Source organism: Rhinolophus sinicus, linkage group LG03 (genome assembly GCF_036562045.2).
Source record: "Rhinolophus sinicus isolate RSC01 linkage group LG03, ASM3656204v1, whole genome shotgun sequence".
Classification (NCBI taxonomy): Eukaryota; Metazoa; Chordata; class Mammalia; order Chiroptera; family Rhinolophidae; genus Rhinolophus; species Rhinolophus sinicus.
In genome coordinates this window covers 190541033-190557436 of record NC_133753.1, presented here as the reverse complement: position 1 = coordinate 190557436, position 16404 = coordinate 190541033, and the positions used below count along the sequence as shown (strand labels likewise).

The following is a 16404-nucleotide window of genomic DNA, read 5'->3' as shown; positions in this document are numbered from 1 at the left end:
CCACAACTAAGTTCCACATCAATTGTTCTCAACCTTAGCCGAACATGGAAATCACCCGGCAAACATTAAAAACTACAATGCCTGCCTCGGTACAACCCCTGAGGCTCTGATCCAATCACTCTGGAATGTGGTCCAGGGGGTGGGCTTTTTTCAATTCCCTAAAGTGTATCTAGCCAGGCTTCCAGAGGAAAAGTAAGCATCAACGTTGGATGTAAGGGGGATTATGGAGGAGGAGGGTCACACCCAGAAAAGACAGAAGAATGAGCCATACAAAGCTTGGGTCCCTGGCAACATGGTGGAAGCCCCACTCCAACCGAAACCATCAACCTTGGAGCTTCTTTTACATGAAAGAGACACAAACTTCAGTCTTGTTTAAGTGATGTTGTATGTGGTGCTTTGGTTATCTGCATAAAAACTTAATCCTAAAGGATTATCATTGTTTTCCCTCGTCTCTGTCCTCTCCCTTTATTGATCTCTCTGGTCTAACAGTATACGGGGCTTCAAGTCTCCTCAAACATTAGTCATCCATTAGTGAATACATTTTTAATTTTCCCATTCTTAATTGTTAAACGAACTGTTTTAATATTCCATACATCTTTCTGGGGATTTTTGGTATGCTTTTCACTGGGATGTAGTTCCACAGCAACAGAGACTTTGTTTTATTGACTCTTCTCTCCTTAGCACCAAAAAGGGCACATGGGACACAGTGAATGTTCAACCAATTTATGTTGAATCCCTGTTCCTCACACAACTCTGTCTGTGGAGTCAATGCCATCGGTAATGAAAGTTTCCCCGTCCCTAACACAAATAATTTGTACTTGATTTATACGTGGGCCTTTTCTACCTGCCTAGGATGCATTATGTTCCATCTGTCCCTCATTCTGGTTGCGTATGAATAGTAACCAAATTCATTAAAACTCACCAAATCCTAAGTAGTTCAGATTCGAGGTTACCAATGGTCTAAACCTCAAAGATGTAAGTTTATATTCTATATTACTCACTTCAAGTACTTAGGTATACCAAGTAAGTGGAACAAAGGAATTTTTATCAAAACAGTATTAAGTAGTTATTGCTTCCTACATTAAAAGTATGGATACACATATATGCAGGGAACAGAGTGGCCTTTTAAAGACAGAGTAACACAATTCCTATCTTGGTGGTACCCACATTCTACACAATTACCATGTATTTGAGAAGCTCCTGTTGAACAAAAATTATGTCAGAAAGAGCCAAAGGAAGCAATGAACAGAGAGAATGCAAGTTCATGAGTCTATGGTTTGCTTGGCCCAAGCATGAGGGCTTGCTGTGACTGTCAACCTGAAGTATTAGACTGGTATCGGTCTGCACTGTTTTGCTTTCCTTCATGAATTGAATTCATTCTCTATCTTGATCCATCATCTCATTAAATATGCACACCACCAGCGGTTTCTAGTCCATAAACTTATTGACAAAAATTTGCCAAGTAGCGCGATCATTCTGAAAATCAGAATAATTTTCCCCCCGGACTCCTGAGCCTGTTGAGCTGTCTGCTGTGTGGTGAGGCGCGTATCAGCAGCAAAGCTGGAATGTTCCACAAGACCCGAGTGGTTAATTACATGCTGCATTATTTTGTCCAATTGGCGGTCTCATATACACCCCACAAATAGAGGATAATGAAATAGAAACAGTGTTTCACATGCTGGGCCAAAAGGCTAACTTTAAAACAAGTATTGTTAATGAGTAAATTATATGAGGGATATTGCTGCATTTTTTTAACTAATTTCTCTTGAAATGTGTGTTATTATGAGTCTCACACCTCAGGAAAACGATGGAGGTTCTCCTACCTGTTGCTCAGCAGGGAGCCCAGCAACATCAAGCTGTCCTCCATGTTGGCGATGATTTCCGAGGTACTGTCCCCTCGGAGGAGCAGCTCCCCACGGGTTTTAAAGCTGCCGAATGTGAGTGTTTTGTTGTCCCACTCATGAACCACTTGCTTCAGCTTTTGTTCGATGTCTCTCTCTTTCACAGCACTGATACAGATGTCCTATGAAAATCGGAAGCTCTCATTTTATCACATGAAAGTCACACATCCTTCTGGAATAACCCGGGTTCTTCACTCTGTGCTTCATACGTGTCTAAGAATACTCATATTTTCAGATCTAAACTGCAATGTAATAAATGGTCTTTGTGTATATAGATAGACATTTAGAAATAGAGATGGAGATAGAGATCTTACTAAATAACAGAGCCTTAATTTGTAAAAATTTCCCACCAAATTATTCCAGAAAGAAAGATAACAGAAAAGACGTGCAATGACAGAATGCTATTCAACCATCAGAAGAAAAGGAAATCCTGCTATTTGCAACAATATGGATGGACCTTGAGGACATTAGATTAAGTAAAATAAGTCAGAGAAAGATAAATACTATATGGTATCCTTTATATGTGGAATCAAAACACCAAACCTGTAAAAAACAGTGGAATGGTGGTTACCAGGGGCTGGGGAGTGGGGGAAATGGAAAGATGTTGTTAAGGGCACAAACTTGCAGCTAGTAGATTAAGTCCTGGAGAGCTAATACACAGTACAGTAATTATAGACCACAAAACTGCAGTATAAACATTAAACTTGCTAAGAGCTTAGATCTTAACTGTTCTCACCACTAGGAGAAATGACAATTATGTGATAAAACAGAGGTGTTTGAATGCCGCAGTATTACTGCAATATAAATGTATCAAATCAACATGGGGTACACCTTAAACTTACACAAAGTTATATGTCAAGTATATCAATATTTAAAAATTGGGATAAAAAAATACACAATAACCCTTTAAAATTTGAAACTTTAATCAAAGACTCAAAATTTAATGTGTCTCTGATTTACCTCTGAAATCAAACCGGTATAGTACGAGGGGAGGGAATCAGCAGACACCTGACTTCTTCCAGCTCTTGGATCACTTTCCCAGTCTCCTCTGCAGCCTCATCTTCTCCCGGACCATGAGCCAAGCCCTGTCTTTGCCCTCTTCTCACCTCACTCTCCCTCTCGGGGCAAGCTGTCTATGCCCAGGCAGTCGCTAACCTTTTGTACCTCCAGGCAACACCCACATCCATTCGCCAACTGGATTTCTCTGCTTGGATGTGTCAAGGGAACCCCAGACACAACTTGTGAAATATCAAACTCAGGCCCAAACTCAAGCTCACAATCTTTGTACCCTGTCACTCAACCTGATTCCCTTCCAACAGTCCCTATTTCAGTGATGAGTACCATCATCTATCTAGATCTCATAGCAAATCTAGGGTTCACCTTCAGCTTCCCCCTTGTTTCTCCTACCACATTCCCTTCATCACCAAATTCTACCAGTTTTTACCTCCTACAGACCTCTTCAATCTTTTCTCCCCTCTCCAACTTCACTATCTGTTCCCTCACCCAACACACCATTATCTCTTGCTGGGATATTCTTATAAACTCCCAGTTGGTTTTCCCATCATCTTCCTCTTGCCCTCCTCCAGTCCTACCAGACAGCTACCAGAGTGATCTTTACAAAACGAAAAACTAACCTTGGCATCCCCTGTTCAAAATACATCTCCTAGCTGGCTCCCCATTGCTGCAAAGACCAAAATCAAGAACATGTTCTAGCCCCACTCCACGTCCCCAATCTCAGCTGTCTCTTCTCTCCCCCATCCCCAGACCACCTCCCCTCTGGCCTTCCTCTTTTCCCCCAAACACACCTCGGACCCTTCACTCATGCCTTTCCATCTGCCTGGCACTGGCTTTTTGGCACTTTCCAAGCCCCTCTCCCCCACCACACAAGCAGACTCTGCTCATGAAGTCAGTCAGGTGCAAGCAGCGCACCCTCTTCTACCCTCATCACCCTCCCCCCACCTCCCAGACAGGCCAACCCCTCTATTGTAGGGTCTCCATTGAGCAGCATGTTTTTCCTTCGATGGTACTTACCATGGCTTGTAGCTATAACTTTATTTGTATAAATATTTACTTAAACAAGCTATTTAATGGGCTATGTATGCAGGAATGCATTCTCATTTGTTACAGAAACACTTGTTGAAGGCATCAACAGTTGAATGTCAGGAAACAGGTTTTAAATGTCCTGGTTTACTACTCTGACATCCCAAAGTGTAGGAATACTATGAAATAAATCCCGTGAGACCTTCCAGCCTCTCACCACAGCATGCTTTCTATCGGCTGTACCTCTATTTCCTCCTTGTGTTTCAGGAGCGGTGCCTCCATGATGTTTCTTAACTTAAAAGTTTCATTCCGCACATCTAGACTATGGCCAGTGAGAGCAGCTATCCTTTCCCAGTGCCTGTCCGTCATGGCCTTGTTGCCCATGTGCTCCAGCAGTGGACAGCACTCGCTGAAATCATCAATGGTCCTCTTCAGATCCAGAAAAGCCGGCCAGTCCTTGGACGCCCGGGGCAGCTTCCGACACCTGCGACAGGAAGCCAACGTGAGAGCTCATTTGACTACAAACCCAGAATTCTCTAGTCTAAGATCATCTGTCAGCACTTCTATCAACAATAGTGACTTCAGTGTGCAGGTTCCTCAAAAAACTACGAATAGAATTACCATATGACCCAGCAATCTCCTGGTTATCTACCCAAAAAATCTGAAAACATCTATCCATAAAGACAAGTGTGCTCCAATGTTCACTGCAGCTTTATTTACGGTGGCCAAGACATGGAAACAACCAAAATGTCCTTCGATAGATGATTGGATAAAGAAGTTGTGGTATATATACACAATGGAATACTATTCGGCGGTAAGAAAAGATGAAATAGGACCATTTGTGACAACATGGATGGATCTTGAGAGTGTAATGCTGAGCAAAATAAGTCAGACAGAAAAAGCAGAGAACCATATGATTCACTGATATGTGGTATATAAACCAAAAAACAACAAAAGAACAAGACAAACAAATGAGAAACAAAAACTCATAGACACAGACAATAGTTTAGTGGTTACCAGAGGGTAAGGGGGGTGGGGGGTGGGAGATGAGGGTAAAGGGGATCAAATTTATGGTGATGGAAGAACTGACTCTGGGTGGTGAACACACAATGGGATTTATAGATGATGCAATACAGAATTGTACACCTGAAATCTATGTAACTTTACTAACAATTGTCACCCCAATAAACTTTAATTTTAAAAAAATAGGCACTTCGAATACCTATCATATTTTTAAATCTCATGAGTCAGAGGGTATCTGTTAATAGATAATAGTTTTATACTACAAAAAAATTCTCCGAATCAGGAAAGATTGTTTTTCAATCCTTCATAACAATTAACTAGATAAAAGGCATCATTTTAAAGGACAGAGGTGCCTCCCGGTTCAATTCAATTCTACAAACACATCTTGAGACCCTACCAAGTACAAAGCAGAGCAGAGGGTATCAGGCCGTCAACCAAAAGTATAACAAATGACCCTCTACTTTCTTTGGGTTTAATCCTTGAAAGGGCATAGAAAAACCATGGAGCTGTTGTTTTTATTCTAGGAAATCATCTAACATAAGCTTCAAGTGTTTGATAAGTATAATATAAACAGAGATCAGCTACCTCCGAGCTGCAGAAAACCCCTGACAGATTCATCCTGGTTTAAAGGACATGCTGTCTCCCCATGTACACACACAGGGGTAATTAATAAATAGCATTTGACAAAGTGATGTCTAATAGACACGAACAAGGCAGCACAATGTACTTTCAAAACACCTGGAGTGAGAAGAAAACCTGACAGCCGATCAAAGAGAAAGCACTTGCGGTCCAATAGCTCTGGGCAGGTTAAGCATTTAATTTCTCACCTGTTCTGGAACTCTAAAAGTTCACTGTTGATTTTTTCAATATTCACTTCTGACCACAGGATGTCATGATAGCTATTTACGGTTTCTATGACGCTGTTGTAAAGAGTGTATATTTTCTGGAGAAGATTTAGTTGCTTTTTTATTTCGAGAAGCTGAGGATACTGGGTAACTGGCAGACCGAAAAGCTCCTCTCCCCCAGTATAGGTGATGTATTTTCGGTAGATATTATCAAATTGATTCTAATAAAAATATGTGAAAACATCAAAATGACGTACACATGAATAAACATGCAAAATGAAAAAAAAAAGACTGGCAAATCAGCAAACATGTAAATAGAAATACTAAATGAGTATAATTAGTTACACTAACTCTAACTGTAGCCATACTAATTGTAACTAATTGAAACCAACTCTAATTGTAAACATACCAAATCATATTTCTTAAATGTACCTAAGTACATACCATATTCCACAATAAACCTTTCTGTATCAAACCTGGGGGTGGGGCGGGGGGAGTAAATGTTTAAAACACATTAAGATTTTGGGTTGTTTAGGTCACAGAAACTGAAAAGATTACCTGAAACATGACAAGCCTATCACTGGCTTCCTGGGGTTTCAAGCCATTGGTCATTGGTCCATTCTGAAACAAAAAGTTAAAATAAACATAAAACAGCATGAAGTGTTTGCATACAAATTTCATAAGCTCAAAGTATTTGAATATCAAAGTTCGCTTTCATGCATAGCACATGCTTGCTAGGAAACACAGTTTCTTGCTTATGAAAATAGCAATCAGGAAAGTGACTCATTTGGAAATATTTTCAAGTCTAACTACAAGTTAATGCCACAACTTCCACATGTCAAGAAATTTCAAATATTAAAAATATGTGCTATTCATTTCTTAGGTGACAAGGCAAAGGTCAGTAACTTACTTACTGAAAGTTAGTAAGAAGCACATATAATGTCTGGTTTTGAACTAAAACACTAATGCCACAAAATCCAAAGTCACCTATAATCTTAACATTCCAATCAGGTTTTCCTGCCTAAATATGTGGATTTCTGTGCTTTCTTCAGCCACGGAGATAGTGCACGGATCCACTCACCTAACACTATTAATGTTGTAGTTTGGTGTGATACTAGCTAATCGGTACAGATTTTACCCTTTGCTCTGTGTATTTCCCTTCTTGAAACCCATTATAATTGGCTAGAAATGGGTCTCTTTACACAACATATTCCAAATAGAAGATTCTACAGTAAAATGCATATATGTATGGACTCCATCTGTCACGTTCACGTTGTGTTTTCAGCACCAAAGGCAGCGCCTGGCACACACTGGGTGCTTTATAGTCCTTGTGGAACTAATGCGTGCTATAGAAAGAAAGGGTGACCATCGCAACTATTAAGCTGGTGCAAAAGTAATTGTGGTTTTTGCAATTATTTTTAACCTTTTAAACCGCAATTACTTTTGCCTCAGCCTAATACATGCAAACAGTATTTGCCTACACAAATTTAGAAGCTATCAAACAACTTCTGCAACAAAGCAATGATATGATATGAACAGCACGTTTAAATTCCCTACTTCCTGTTGAAATTATTCTGGATGAACTCTAAGGGGAAAGGATTGTGAATGGAAAATGCTTGCTCTCATGAAATGAAATTCCCGTTCCTAGGGAATTTCATTAAATTTGGCACATAATCTTTAAACAATGACTACATTTTGCATCCACACCTTCATATTCCCAATTACTGTGTATGGATGTAAAAGTGGAATCATGAAGAAGGCTGACAGGAAAAAAATGGAATCATTGGAAATATGTGGCAGGAGGGCTCTGCGGGTGCCCTGGGCCGCCAGGAAGACGGACAAGGGGGTCCCAGAGCAAATTCAGCCTGAAACATCACTGGAGACAAAAATGACAACACTGCAGTGGTCCTACTTCGGGCACATCACGAGAAGGTGGGGTTCTTTGGAAAAGACAGTAATGCTGGGGACATAGCAGGCAGCAGGAAAGAGGAAGAAAATATCAGATGGGCTGATGCCACAAGAGAAGCCACAGGCGGGAGTCTGCAGGAGCCAAGCAGGGCTGTGAGGACAGGACATGATGGACGTCACTCATCCACAGGGTCGCCGGGAGTCAGAACTGAGTCAACGGCATGTAACACATACACACACACACACTCACTCACTCACTTTGTATGCTTTATTCACTCTGCCCCAAAAATACACACAAAGAAAGCTAGAGTCGTACCAAATCATAGTCCAAATAGAACTGGTGACACTCTTGGAGGAAGACCTCCACGGTACTGATAAGCTCTTTCCTGAAACCGGGCTGCAGTGAGACTAATTCATTCTGAACTTCACCGGCACGCACCAGAAGCTTCTCCCAAGCATAATGCAGACTATCAACTTTGTCCATCTCTTCCTTCGCTATCAGAAGCCCATATTTGTTCAGCAGGGCATAGGATTCCTACACAAAGGAAAAAATATATAATTCCTGCCAGTCAGATACATAAATCTATACACAGTCGCTCACTGAAGCATTAGAATGGGAAAGGTCACCATGATAGGAAACCTGACAAGAGTTCTAGTTACTCTACTTGCAAACTGTAAAAGCTCAAATGAGCAATTGTGCCCCTAAATACTCATTTCCTCATCTGCAAAACAGGAAAATTCCCTGACTGCCTCACAGGATTTTTCTGAATATCAGAAAAATATCCTTTTAAATGCATTTTGAAAACTAAAAATCATTATACAAATAAAAGTTGTTTTTACTTAGGCCCCTAAATTGTATTTGAAAACTATAAAAGTACTATACCAGCTAAAGGAAAAACAAAACAAGTTAACTGCTAGTTTGAGAATAACAAAATAAATCAGGGTTTTAACTCTACCCCATTTCACTTTTTTTGTAAGAGTTTCCAAAAATAAGACACAGAGGGTAAGAATCAGAGCCTGGGCCAACTCAATGCCCTCAGGATGCAAACTCCGGGATCACTCTGCTGGCTAGAAAATTAATGGGACAAAGGATGGTTTTCCCGAGAAAGGATTTTCCCTAAATATTCCTGGCCCCTTCTCCCGCCATCACTCTTCCCCATAGAGGCAGAATGGATATCTAATTGTTGATTTGGGAAATAAATGCCTTCAGCTTTGAGCAGGCACAAACCAGTGTGTCTCCCCTCTTCCTTCTGGAAGGCGTGCCTCTGATCTGCACGCCATGCAAAGCAGCAGGGTCACAGAGAGGCCTGCAGCTTTCCAACGCTGCCTCTGATGGGCGAGGAAGTCCACGCTGGGATTTAGTATTCACAAGCCTATAGGGTATGTGTGTAGGGTGGGGAGATGGAGGTGGGGGTATGATGGGCATATGCACGTTATACACTCAACCATGTCTTCCAAACAAATTCTATCCTTAATAAATATTGTCTTTCGATCTTGACTATTTGACTACAGTTTTGTCTTAACTCTCAGGTGGGGGAAAACAGGGATGGCAGTTTCTGGGCCTCCTCTTTACACCCCAGGGACACCCCTGGTCCTACACCAAGCAGGGGCTCTTTCCTTGGTGTTTCAGTTCCCATGAAGAGCACAGAGGATCATGGGATCTCCCTGACCCAACACAGCAGAGGTGCCAAGGTACAGTTATCTGTACCATTTTCACGATAACCTGAAATTTTCCAAAAGTCAAAGAGGGATCCAGAAAGTGTGAGATGAGAGCATGAGCCGGAACATCAGAATTTAAGTCCAGACATTCAAATTATGGTGTGAAAAAAAGACAATGCTCTCTATGTCTGAAATTGCTTACATGCTACAATTATAAGAGTCTCATTTAAAAGAGCATAGTGACCCATTCCTGATAAAAGCATTTTCATCTAGAAAAGATAGTATGATGCTAAAAAATAAAAGTCATGAGTAACACTAATCAAACTGCATAACTTCTTGGACGCTCAGTTTCCTTATGCGTAAATACAGAGTTCATACATGCATGGACACTGTTGGCGCCCGTCCAGTCTTGTTCACCAGCTGGTATTTGCATCCCCAAACGCTGGGAGCGCTGGCTGTAGGGATCAAGCTGCCTTCCTCCCTGGAAAACCGTCCTCAGCTGAAAAGGAGTTTCCTCGTGGGGAAATTATGGTCAGTGATGAACAGATTTGGGGGTACCAAGGCAGCCCCTCACATCAAGGGGGGATGGCTGTGTGGTACAACTCGTGCTGCAGAGCTCCCCGTGGGCTCAGGCTGAAGTCAGTCTACAGCTGGGTTCACATCCTCGCTTAGTTCCCACACCTCCATCCCAAGCTCATCTTTTCCTGTTTTTCTCACTCCCCTTCTACCGTTAACACTCATCAATAAATCACTTGTTCAGAAATCCTCATCTGAGGCTCTGCTCTTAAGGATCTCAGGTGACATGTGAGGAACTAGAATTGGCCCACAGAAAGGCCCCTCGGGGAGTTAGACATCACATTGTTCTTAGGTTTAGCATTCAGTAGCTCCAGTCCAGACCTGGTCAGTGTTTCAGCCACTATCACCCAACGTGTGGAGATGTTTCTATAACGAACAAAGCATCATCAATTACCTCGATAGGTCCTACTTGAAAGTCAATGAGAATTTGCTGCTCCCTGATCTCCTTCAGTGCTGCCATAGCAATCCGAATGTCATCTAGGTCTTTAATTGGACGATTCAGTTTCTTATTAAATTCTTCAACAAGTGCAAAAATGGTTTCCATCTCACTCCTGTATTTTCTGGTACAGTGACGGCCGATGACAGCCATCCAGGCCTTCGTCTCGGCAGTCAAGGTGAACTTCAAGTCAGCTGTAAAACCCATGCGTCCACAATTAAGTCTGAAACACCTGAACCAGTATGAGAAGGACCCAGTGCAACTGTTCACCAATAGTAAATACTTTGCATCTTATCGCCGTCTGACACATGAAAAATCAAACTGGAGAGAAAGTTAATCTTTTCCTCATCATTATATATTCATTTATTTTTATAAAGCTTGTTTTCCAGCAATTGCAAACATATTTCAAAATGCTAAAAGAGAAACAAAGTACCTATCAAAACCACTGGAGATAAGCCTCAAGTTTATTACTGTTATTTATTAAAGAAAGAGTAAATTTTAATTCCAAACATAACAGATCCCCTTTCTCTGAATTAGCATTTATTTTCAAGGTTTAGCAGCAAAATATTCAAGAGTCCAGAATAATTAATTATGCAGGAGGGAATTAAAAACAAATCTACAAATTGGTGTTAAAGCTTGAGGCCCAAAAAAGAAAAGTCAGTCTTTAAGATAGCTAGAACTCTCCAGAACCCTAATCTAAGTGAAGGGACAGAAGACTACTGTTGAATTTTTATGGCTGTAAGAAAATGAACCAACCTGTATACAGAGCAATGGCACCCACACACATATATTCAGGCTCGGCATTAATTTCCTGCTCTAGATTTTGGAAATAGAGAATCTGAGATTCAAATTCAGAAAGCAAGGGGTTTTTCATAATAAACGTCATAGTGGTTTCTTCTTTCTCCTTTTGCCAAATGTGATTGTAGCGTTTGAAGCAATCCATGGCTGTAATAATTTCCTAGGATACAAATAACAGACTTGTATTGAGAAGGCAGAGTCGGAAACGGAATGCTATCAGGGAGTATTAGCCAATTGTTGGTGGTTCCCGCAGATTCATAAAATGTTTAATGAACTGTGTGATTCGTTGGAAATGTCACAGAATTTGGAATACGTACAATAGTGTAAATAGTAACCCAGGACTAGTAACAGTGAAACTTTGACCATCCCTTGCCAAAAGAAGAGGGGGGCAGTTTCTAGAAACTGAAAAAGAGACAGTCCATGAAGATTCTTGTGGGCAGGCCCTCTTGATCGGAGTTAGACCTTAGGTCAAAAACCATAGCTCAAAATCATGCCAGAGAGGGGACGGCCGGATGGCTGTTGGTTAGAGTGCGAGCTCTCAACAACAACGTTGCAGGTTCAATTCCCACATGGGATGGTGGGCTGCGCCCCCTGCAACTAAGATTGAAAACGGCTACTAAACTTTGAGCTGAGCTGTGCTCTCTATGACTAGATTGAAGGACAACGACTTGAAGCTGATGGGCCCTGGAGAAACACGCTGTTCCCCAATATTCCCCAATAAAAAAATTTTTAATATTAAAAAAAAATTCATGCCACAGAGAGTGCTATGGGAAAAGGAAAAAAAAAAATACTGTGATGTCACTCTTTCCCCATCCCCTTCATCTCTCCTCCAAGACTAGTTTGTCGAATCTACTAGAAGCCTCAAAGGAAACCTATGGACTTGTTCCCTAAAGTCAGACACTGGAGATTAGATCTGGAGGGGCAAACAGAACATTTCCAGCATCAAACCCCACTGAAAGGTTCCTGAGTTGCATAAAATGCACAAATTCATTGGATAAGGATTGACATTTGCATGGTATTAAATCTTTCCATCCAGGTATTGTTTCCAAATCTTCCAATCATGTTGTTGTTGTTTTTAATTCCTTGTTACATTTTAGAGTAATCTTCATAGAGACCCCACAAACTTCTTAGTATGTATATTCCTAGGTATTTTTCAATATGCTATTTCCCACTATAACTAGCGGTAGATGGCATATAAGTTTTAAAACGTGATTTTTTAATCAACAGTCCCATTTACTACAAAGTATGCTTCTGTAAGATGAATCCACTCACTCACAATTGGTAACTAGGGGACAGTGTCAACATACTGGGGACGTCACATTATTATCAAGTTCCTTTTCCCAGCACTTTGTGTTGTAGTAGCTAAAGCAGTAAGCCACGAAGGGACCCAACGCTGTGCGACACCCAATCTACCTCTTCTTCCTTTGGGCCAATTTAGTCACCACTTTGTTTTGAGAATGTTCGTTGCACAGTTTGACCTGATCTTTGCTATTTTATCCTTTTTCCCATAACTCAGCAGCTTCAGCTGTTTCTTACACCAGCTTCGACCAAGTTTCTTTCACCTTTTGATGGTAAACTTCTTTACTTAGTGGAGTGTTATTCAACAGGTTAATATTTTACTATGATGGTTATTGTTTTTGTTGCAACTCTGGTTACAGAGCTTTTGTGTGTCTGCCTCAATCCTGTTTTTCTCAGAATCCCTATATTTACTAACTGTGCAACTTTGTAAAACAGGATTTTCGGGAACACGCTTATTATATTACAGCAGAAACGCCTACAACGATCTTTCAGCTAACGACTTACTTAACTCTTATTGGGCCATCATTTTTTTTCAGAGTAGCCTCTTGGATTTACTTGGTAGATAATTATATTACCTACAAACAATTAAAAATGTACCTTATTTATAATGTTTATACCTCTTGGGAATCAACTTTTCCTACTGTCTTATACTATAATTTCAAAGTTACATCTTCATGAGAAAAATTTTAATTTTTAAATTAAAAATGCAATTATTGGCCCATGTGGGAATCGAATCGGCAGCCTTCGGAGTTAGGAGCATGGAGCTCTCACCGCCTGAGCCACCAGTTCAATTCTTCAAGTCCTGCAAGGGATGGTGGGCAGCACCCCCTGCAACTAAGATTGAACACAGCACCTTGAGCTGAGCTCCCAGATGGCTCAGTTGGTTGGACCGGGTCCTCTCAACCACAAGGTTATCAGTTCGATTCCTCAACTCCCACAAGGGATGGTGGGCTGTGCCCCCTGCAACTAGTAATGGCAACTGGACCTGGAGCTGAGCTGTGCCCTCCACAACTAAGATTGGAAGGACAACAACTTGACTTGGAAAAAAGTCCTGGAAGTATATACTGTTCCCCCAATAAAGTCCTGTTCCCCTTCCCCAATAAAATCTTTAAAAAAAATGCAATTATTTGCAAAAACAGAGCATTATGAACAGCATTTTAAATGGTCCAATTATATTAAGCAAATCGCACCAACCTGCTCCAAACCAAGGAACAGTTTCACTCCAACTCCTGACATGCAGCTAAAACGCCCCTCTGCGTCTCATGTTTAATGGGCATGAGGCTTCCCACTCATTCAAATGCAGAAAGCTAAGCCTGCCACTGCTTGTCCCAGTCAGAACGTACTCCCTGGCACAGTCTGACGTGTTGGCATGAATGCCCACAATGCACTGCAACAGCAGAGACATGAACTCACAAATGTATGATGGTTTGTTGAATGAATTACAGATTATCATAGACACCCACATATAGGTAGAAATGCCAGAATCCTGAGCTCTTTCAATATCCAAGAGTTGATAATATTAAGATATACCCAAACTAAATAAGTTTTAGACTCTCATTTATTTTACCTCAAAGCGTCAGTCTTTATGAAGTTGGTACTTTTCAGAGTGGAGGTATCTTAGAGCTTAAAGGAAAAAATTACATGAACTATATACACAGAACTGTCCTACTTTAGGAATGTTTCCCTCAAGGTTATTTTCATTGTTTGATCCAGCCAGCTCATCTTTTCAAGCCAGGCAATGTTATGAGCTGATGACCAGCCAATGAAAGTGCTGCTTGTAGGTCAGGTTTACATTCTGATCCAATCAGCTACAGCAAGAGGAAAGTGGTTGGACCCTAGCATCTTTTGTGGTTAAGGGAAAACCATTCAGAAGGATCTATGGCTGTGCAGGGCTGGCCATATCTGGCATTATGAGCAAAGGTGTATATTTTCTTCCAGAAGCAATTTGGCCATCCTAACAACCTGGAAAAAGTCCTTCAAGGAATTCCAAGAGCCAACCAACCTTTTGTATTATGTTAAGGAAGACTAACACCTGTCCATTTCCTTCATAACATAAAAGCAGATGCACCAAAAATGATAACAGAGATAAGCATTTTGTGGCCAACAGTACGTTACTACTACTACTAAGCCTTACCCGTAGTTTTTCATAATAGAGGCTGCTTATATTCAGAGAAAGCAATGGATCTCATTGTTGATTTAATTTATTGTATTTTCCATGATTACGGAGACACTGGAAAATATATCTGCGTGTTTATTATCATTACAGAATATTCCACGTTGCCTTATCATTTAGTATAGAGCATGATAAACTATGCACTAGATAAATATTTGTTAAATTGAATTATGTGAACACTGTCCCTAGGGCAAAATTAAATACAGGACATTCAATATATTAAGAAAGAAAAATTGGAAATGCATAAATGCAAAAGCTTCCAGTTCCCCCGGGAACACATTAAAATTAACTTAATATTTCCTCACACGGTTACAGCAATGGCAGCCTTTCAAAATGCTTTCAAACAAATGAAATCATTCTATCAAAACGAAGTCATAGAAAAGATATATTTACTGAGTGACAACTATTCCCTCAGCGCTGAGAAACATTTTAAAGAGTCAACAGATCTTAGTGGCAACGTGAATATAAATTTATTTAAGCAGAAACTGACTTCAGCGCTTTGACTCTTTTTGACCACAAAAACAGATTTGCCTAAAAAAGGAAAAGTTGAGAGATGAACAGGTTGGAAATAAAAATTAAGCCAAATTTATATCCATGTCCAGTTTGTATTGATAATGGTAATATTTTCTTTGTTCTCAGTATTACCTGATTTCCACATGACAACATACATAAATTCTCATCTGATATTTTTTAAGATTTGCCTGACTAAACAAATATGAAGAACCAACTGTAAATCCTATTCTATTTCAAATGTACTAGCACCACTGACTCTATGAAGATGAATGATAACACCAGTCTGAGTTGTGGTTTGGGACTTATCAAACTTTTTAACAGCTAGATTTATTTGTACTGAATCAATAAATAGGTTAAAGGCATTAAACAGAACTCAATAAAAAAAAAAAAAAACAGGAATAATAGTTCTCTTTCCCGTTGCAATTAGAATGAAAAGTCTCTAGTTAAACAAACATTTGCTGAGTACGTATAAGGTATCATAAGCCGCTCACTGCAGGCACCAGTGAGACCGAGGCTACATGGAGGTCAAGCGTGAGACGTTCAGCTTCACGCAGGCATCTGCTGGAAAGGAAAGACCCCTCATGACGTACCTTTTTGGTGGAGGTGATGATTGTACTAAGCACAGAGACTAATTTTACAATTTCTTTGTTGTCAGAGACATTTTTATAATAGTTCCTGGTTTGCACGGGAATGGGTAAGTTTACAGACGCTACCTCACAGGTATCTAAAAACAGAAAAAAAGAGACAGAAAATGATATCGACCACATAGGGAACATGTTTTAAAAAGAGAAGGGGATTTCTGTAATGGTCAAGTTAGGACCTTCGAAAATCTTCTTTATAAAAGCAACTGAAAACAGTCAGAAAACAGAAAAATGTCAATATCTATGCTTCAGGACTCTGGAAAGTAACCAAAGCTTTCAACAATCCAAGGAACATTTGTTTATTCAAGAAAAAATGCTAAATCTTGGTAACAACAGTGAGTCCTGTGCTGTTGAATTTGCTCTATGCCCGTTGCCCCTCCCTGGCTGCGAAGAAGCTTCAAAACCAAGCAGTCTTACAACCACCATGATTGTGAGAACTACTGCCTAGGCGTCACCAGGGGGCTCAGACTGGGTTTGGCGCTCCTCAAGAAGCTCCATAGAATTGTCCCGATTTGACCTGTCTGGACGCTCCCTGGAAAAGCTGCATTCAAAGAGTTTATCTTTATTTGACCTGCCCAAGAACTCACTGAGA

The 16404-nt window shown here is 40.5% G+C and overlaps 1 protein-coding gene across 2 annotated transcripts in view; it reads right to left on the bottom strand.

Moving 5' to 3' along the window:
* Positions 1-16404, bottom strand: part of DNAH5 (dynein axonemal heavy chain 5) — a 242281-nt gene that overhangs the window by 134060 nt on the left and 91817 nt on the right. For both annotated transcript variants that reach the window (XM_074329069.1, XM_019713456.2), the window contains exons 22-29: positions 15762-15895; positions 11145-11346; positions 10347-10582; positions 8034-8252; positions 6368-6430; positions 5792-6030; positions 4185-4425; positions 1824-2023 (exon numbers count right to left, since the gene is read on the bottom strand). In XM_074329069.1, the coding sequence (XP_074185170.1) occupies positions 1824-2023; positions 4185-4425; positions 5792-6030; positions 6368-6430; positions 8034-8252; positions 10347-10582; positions 11145-11346; positions 15762-15895 (1534 nt within the window). The remainder of the gene's footprint in view (positions 1-1823; positions 2024-4184; positions 4426-5791; positions 6031-6367; positions 6431-8033; positions 8253-10346; positions 10583-11144; positions 11347-15761; positions 15896-16404) is intronic.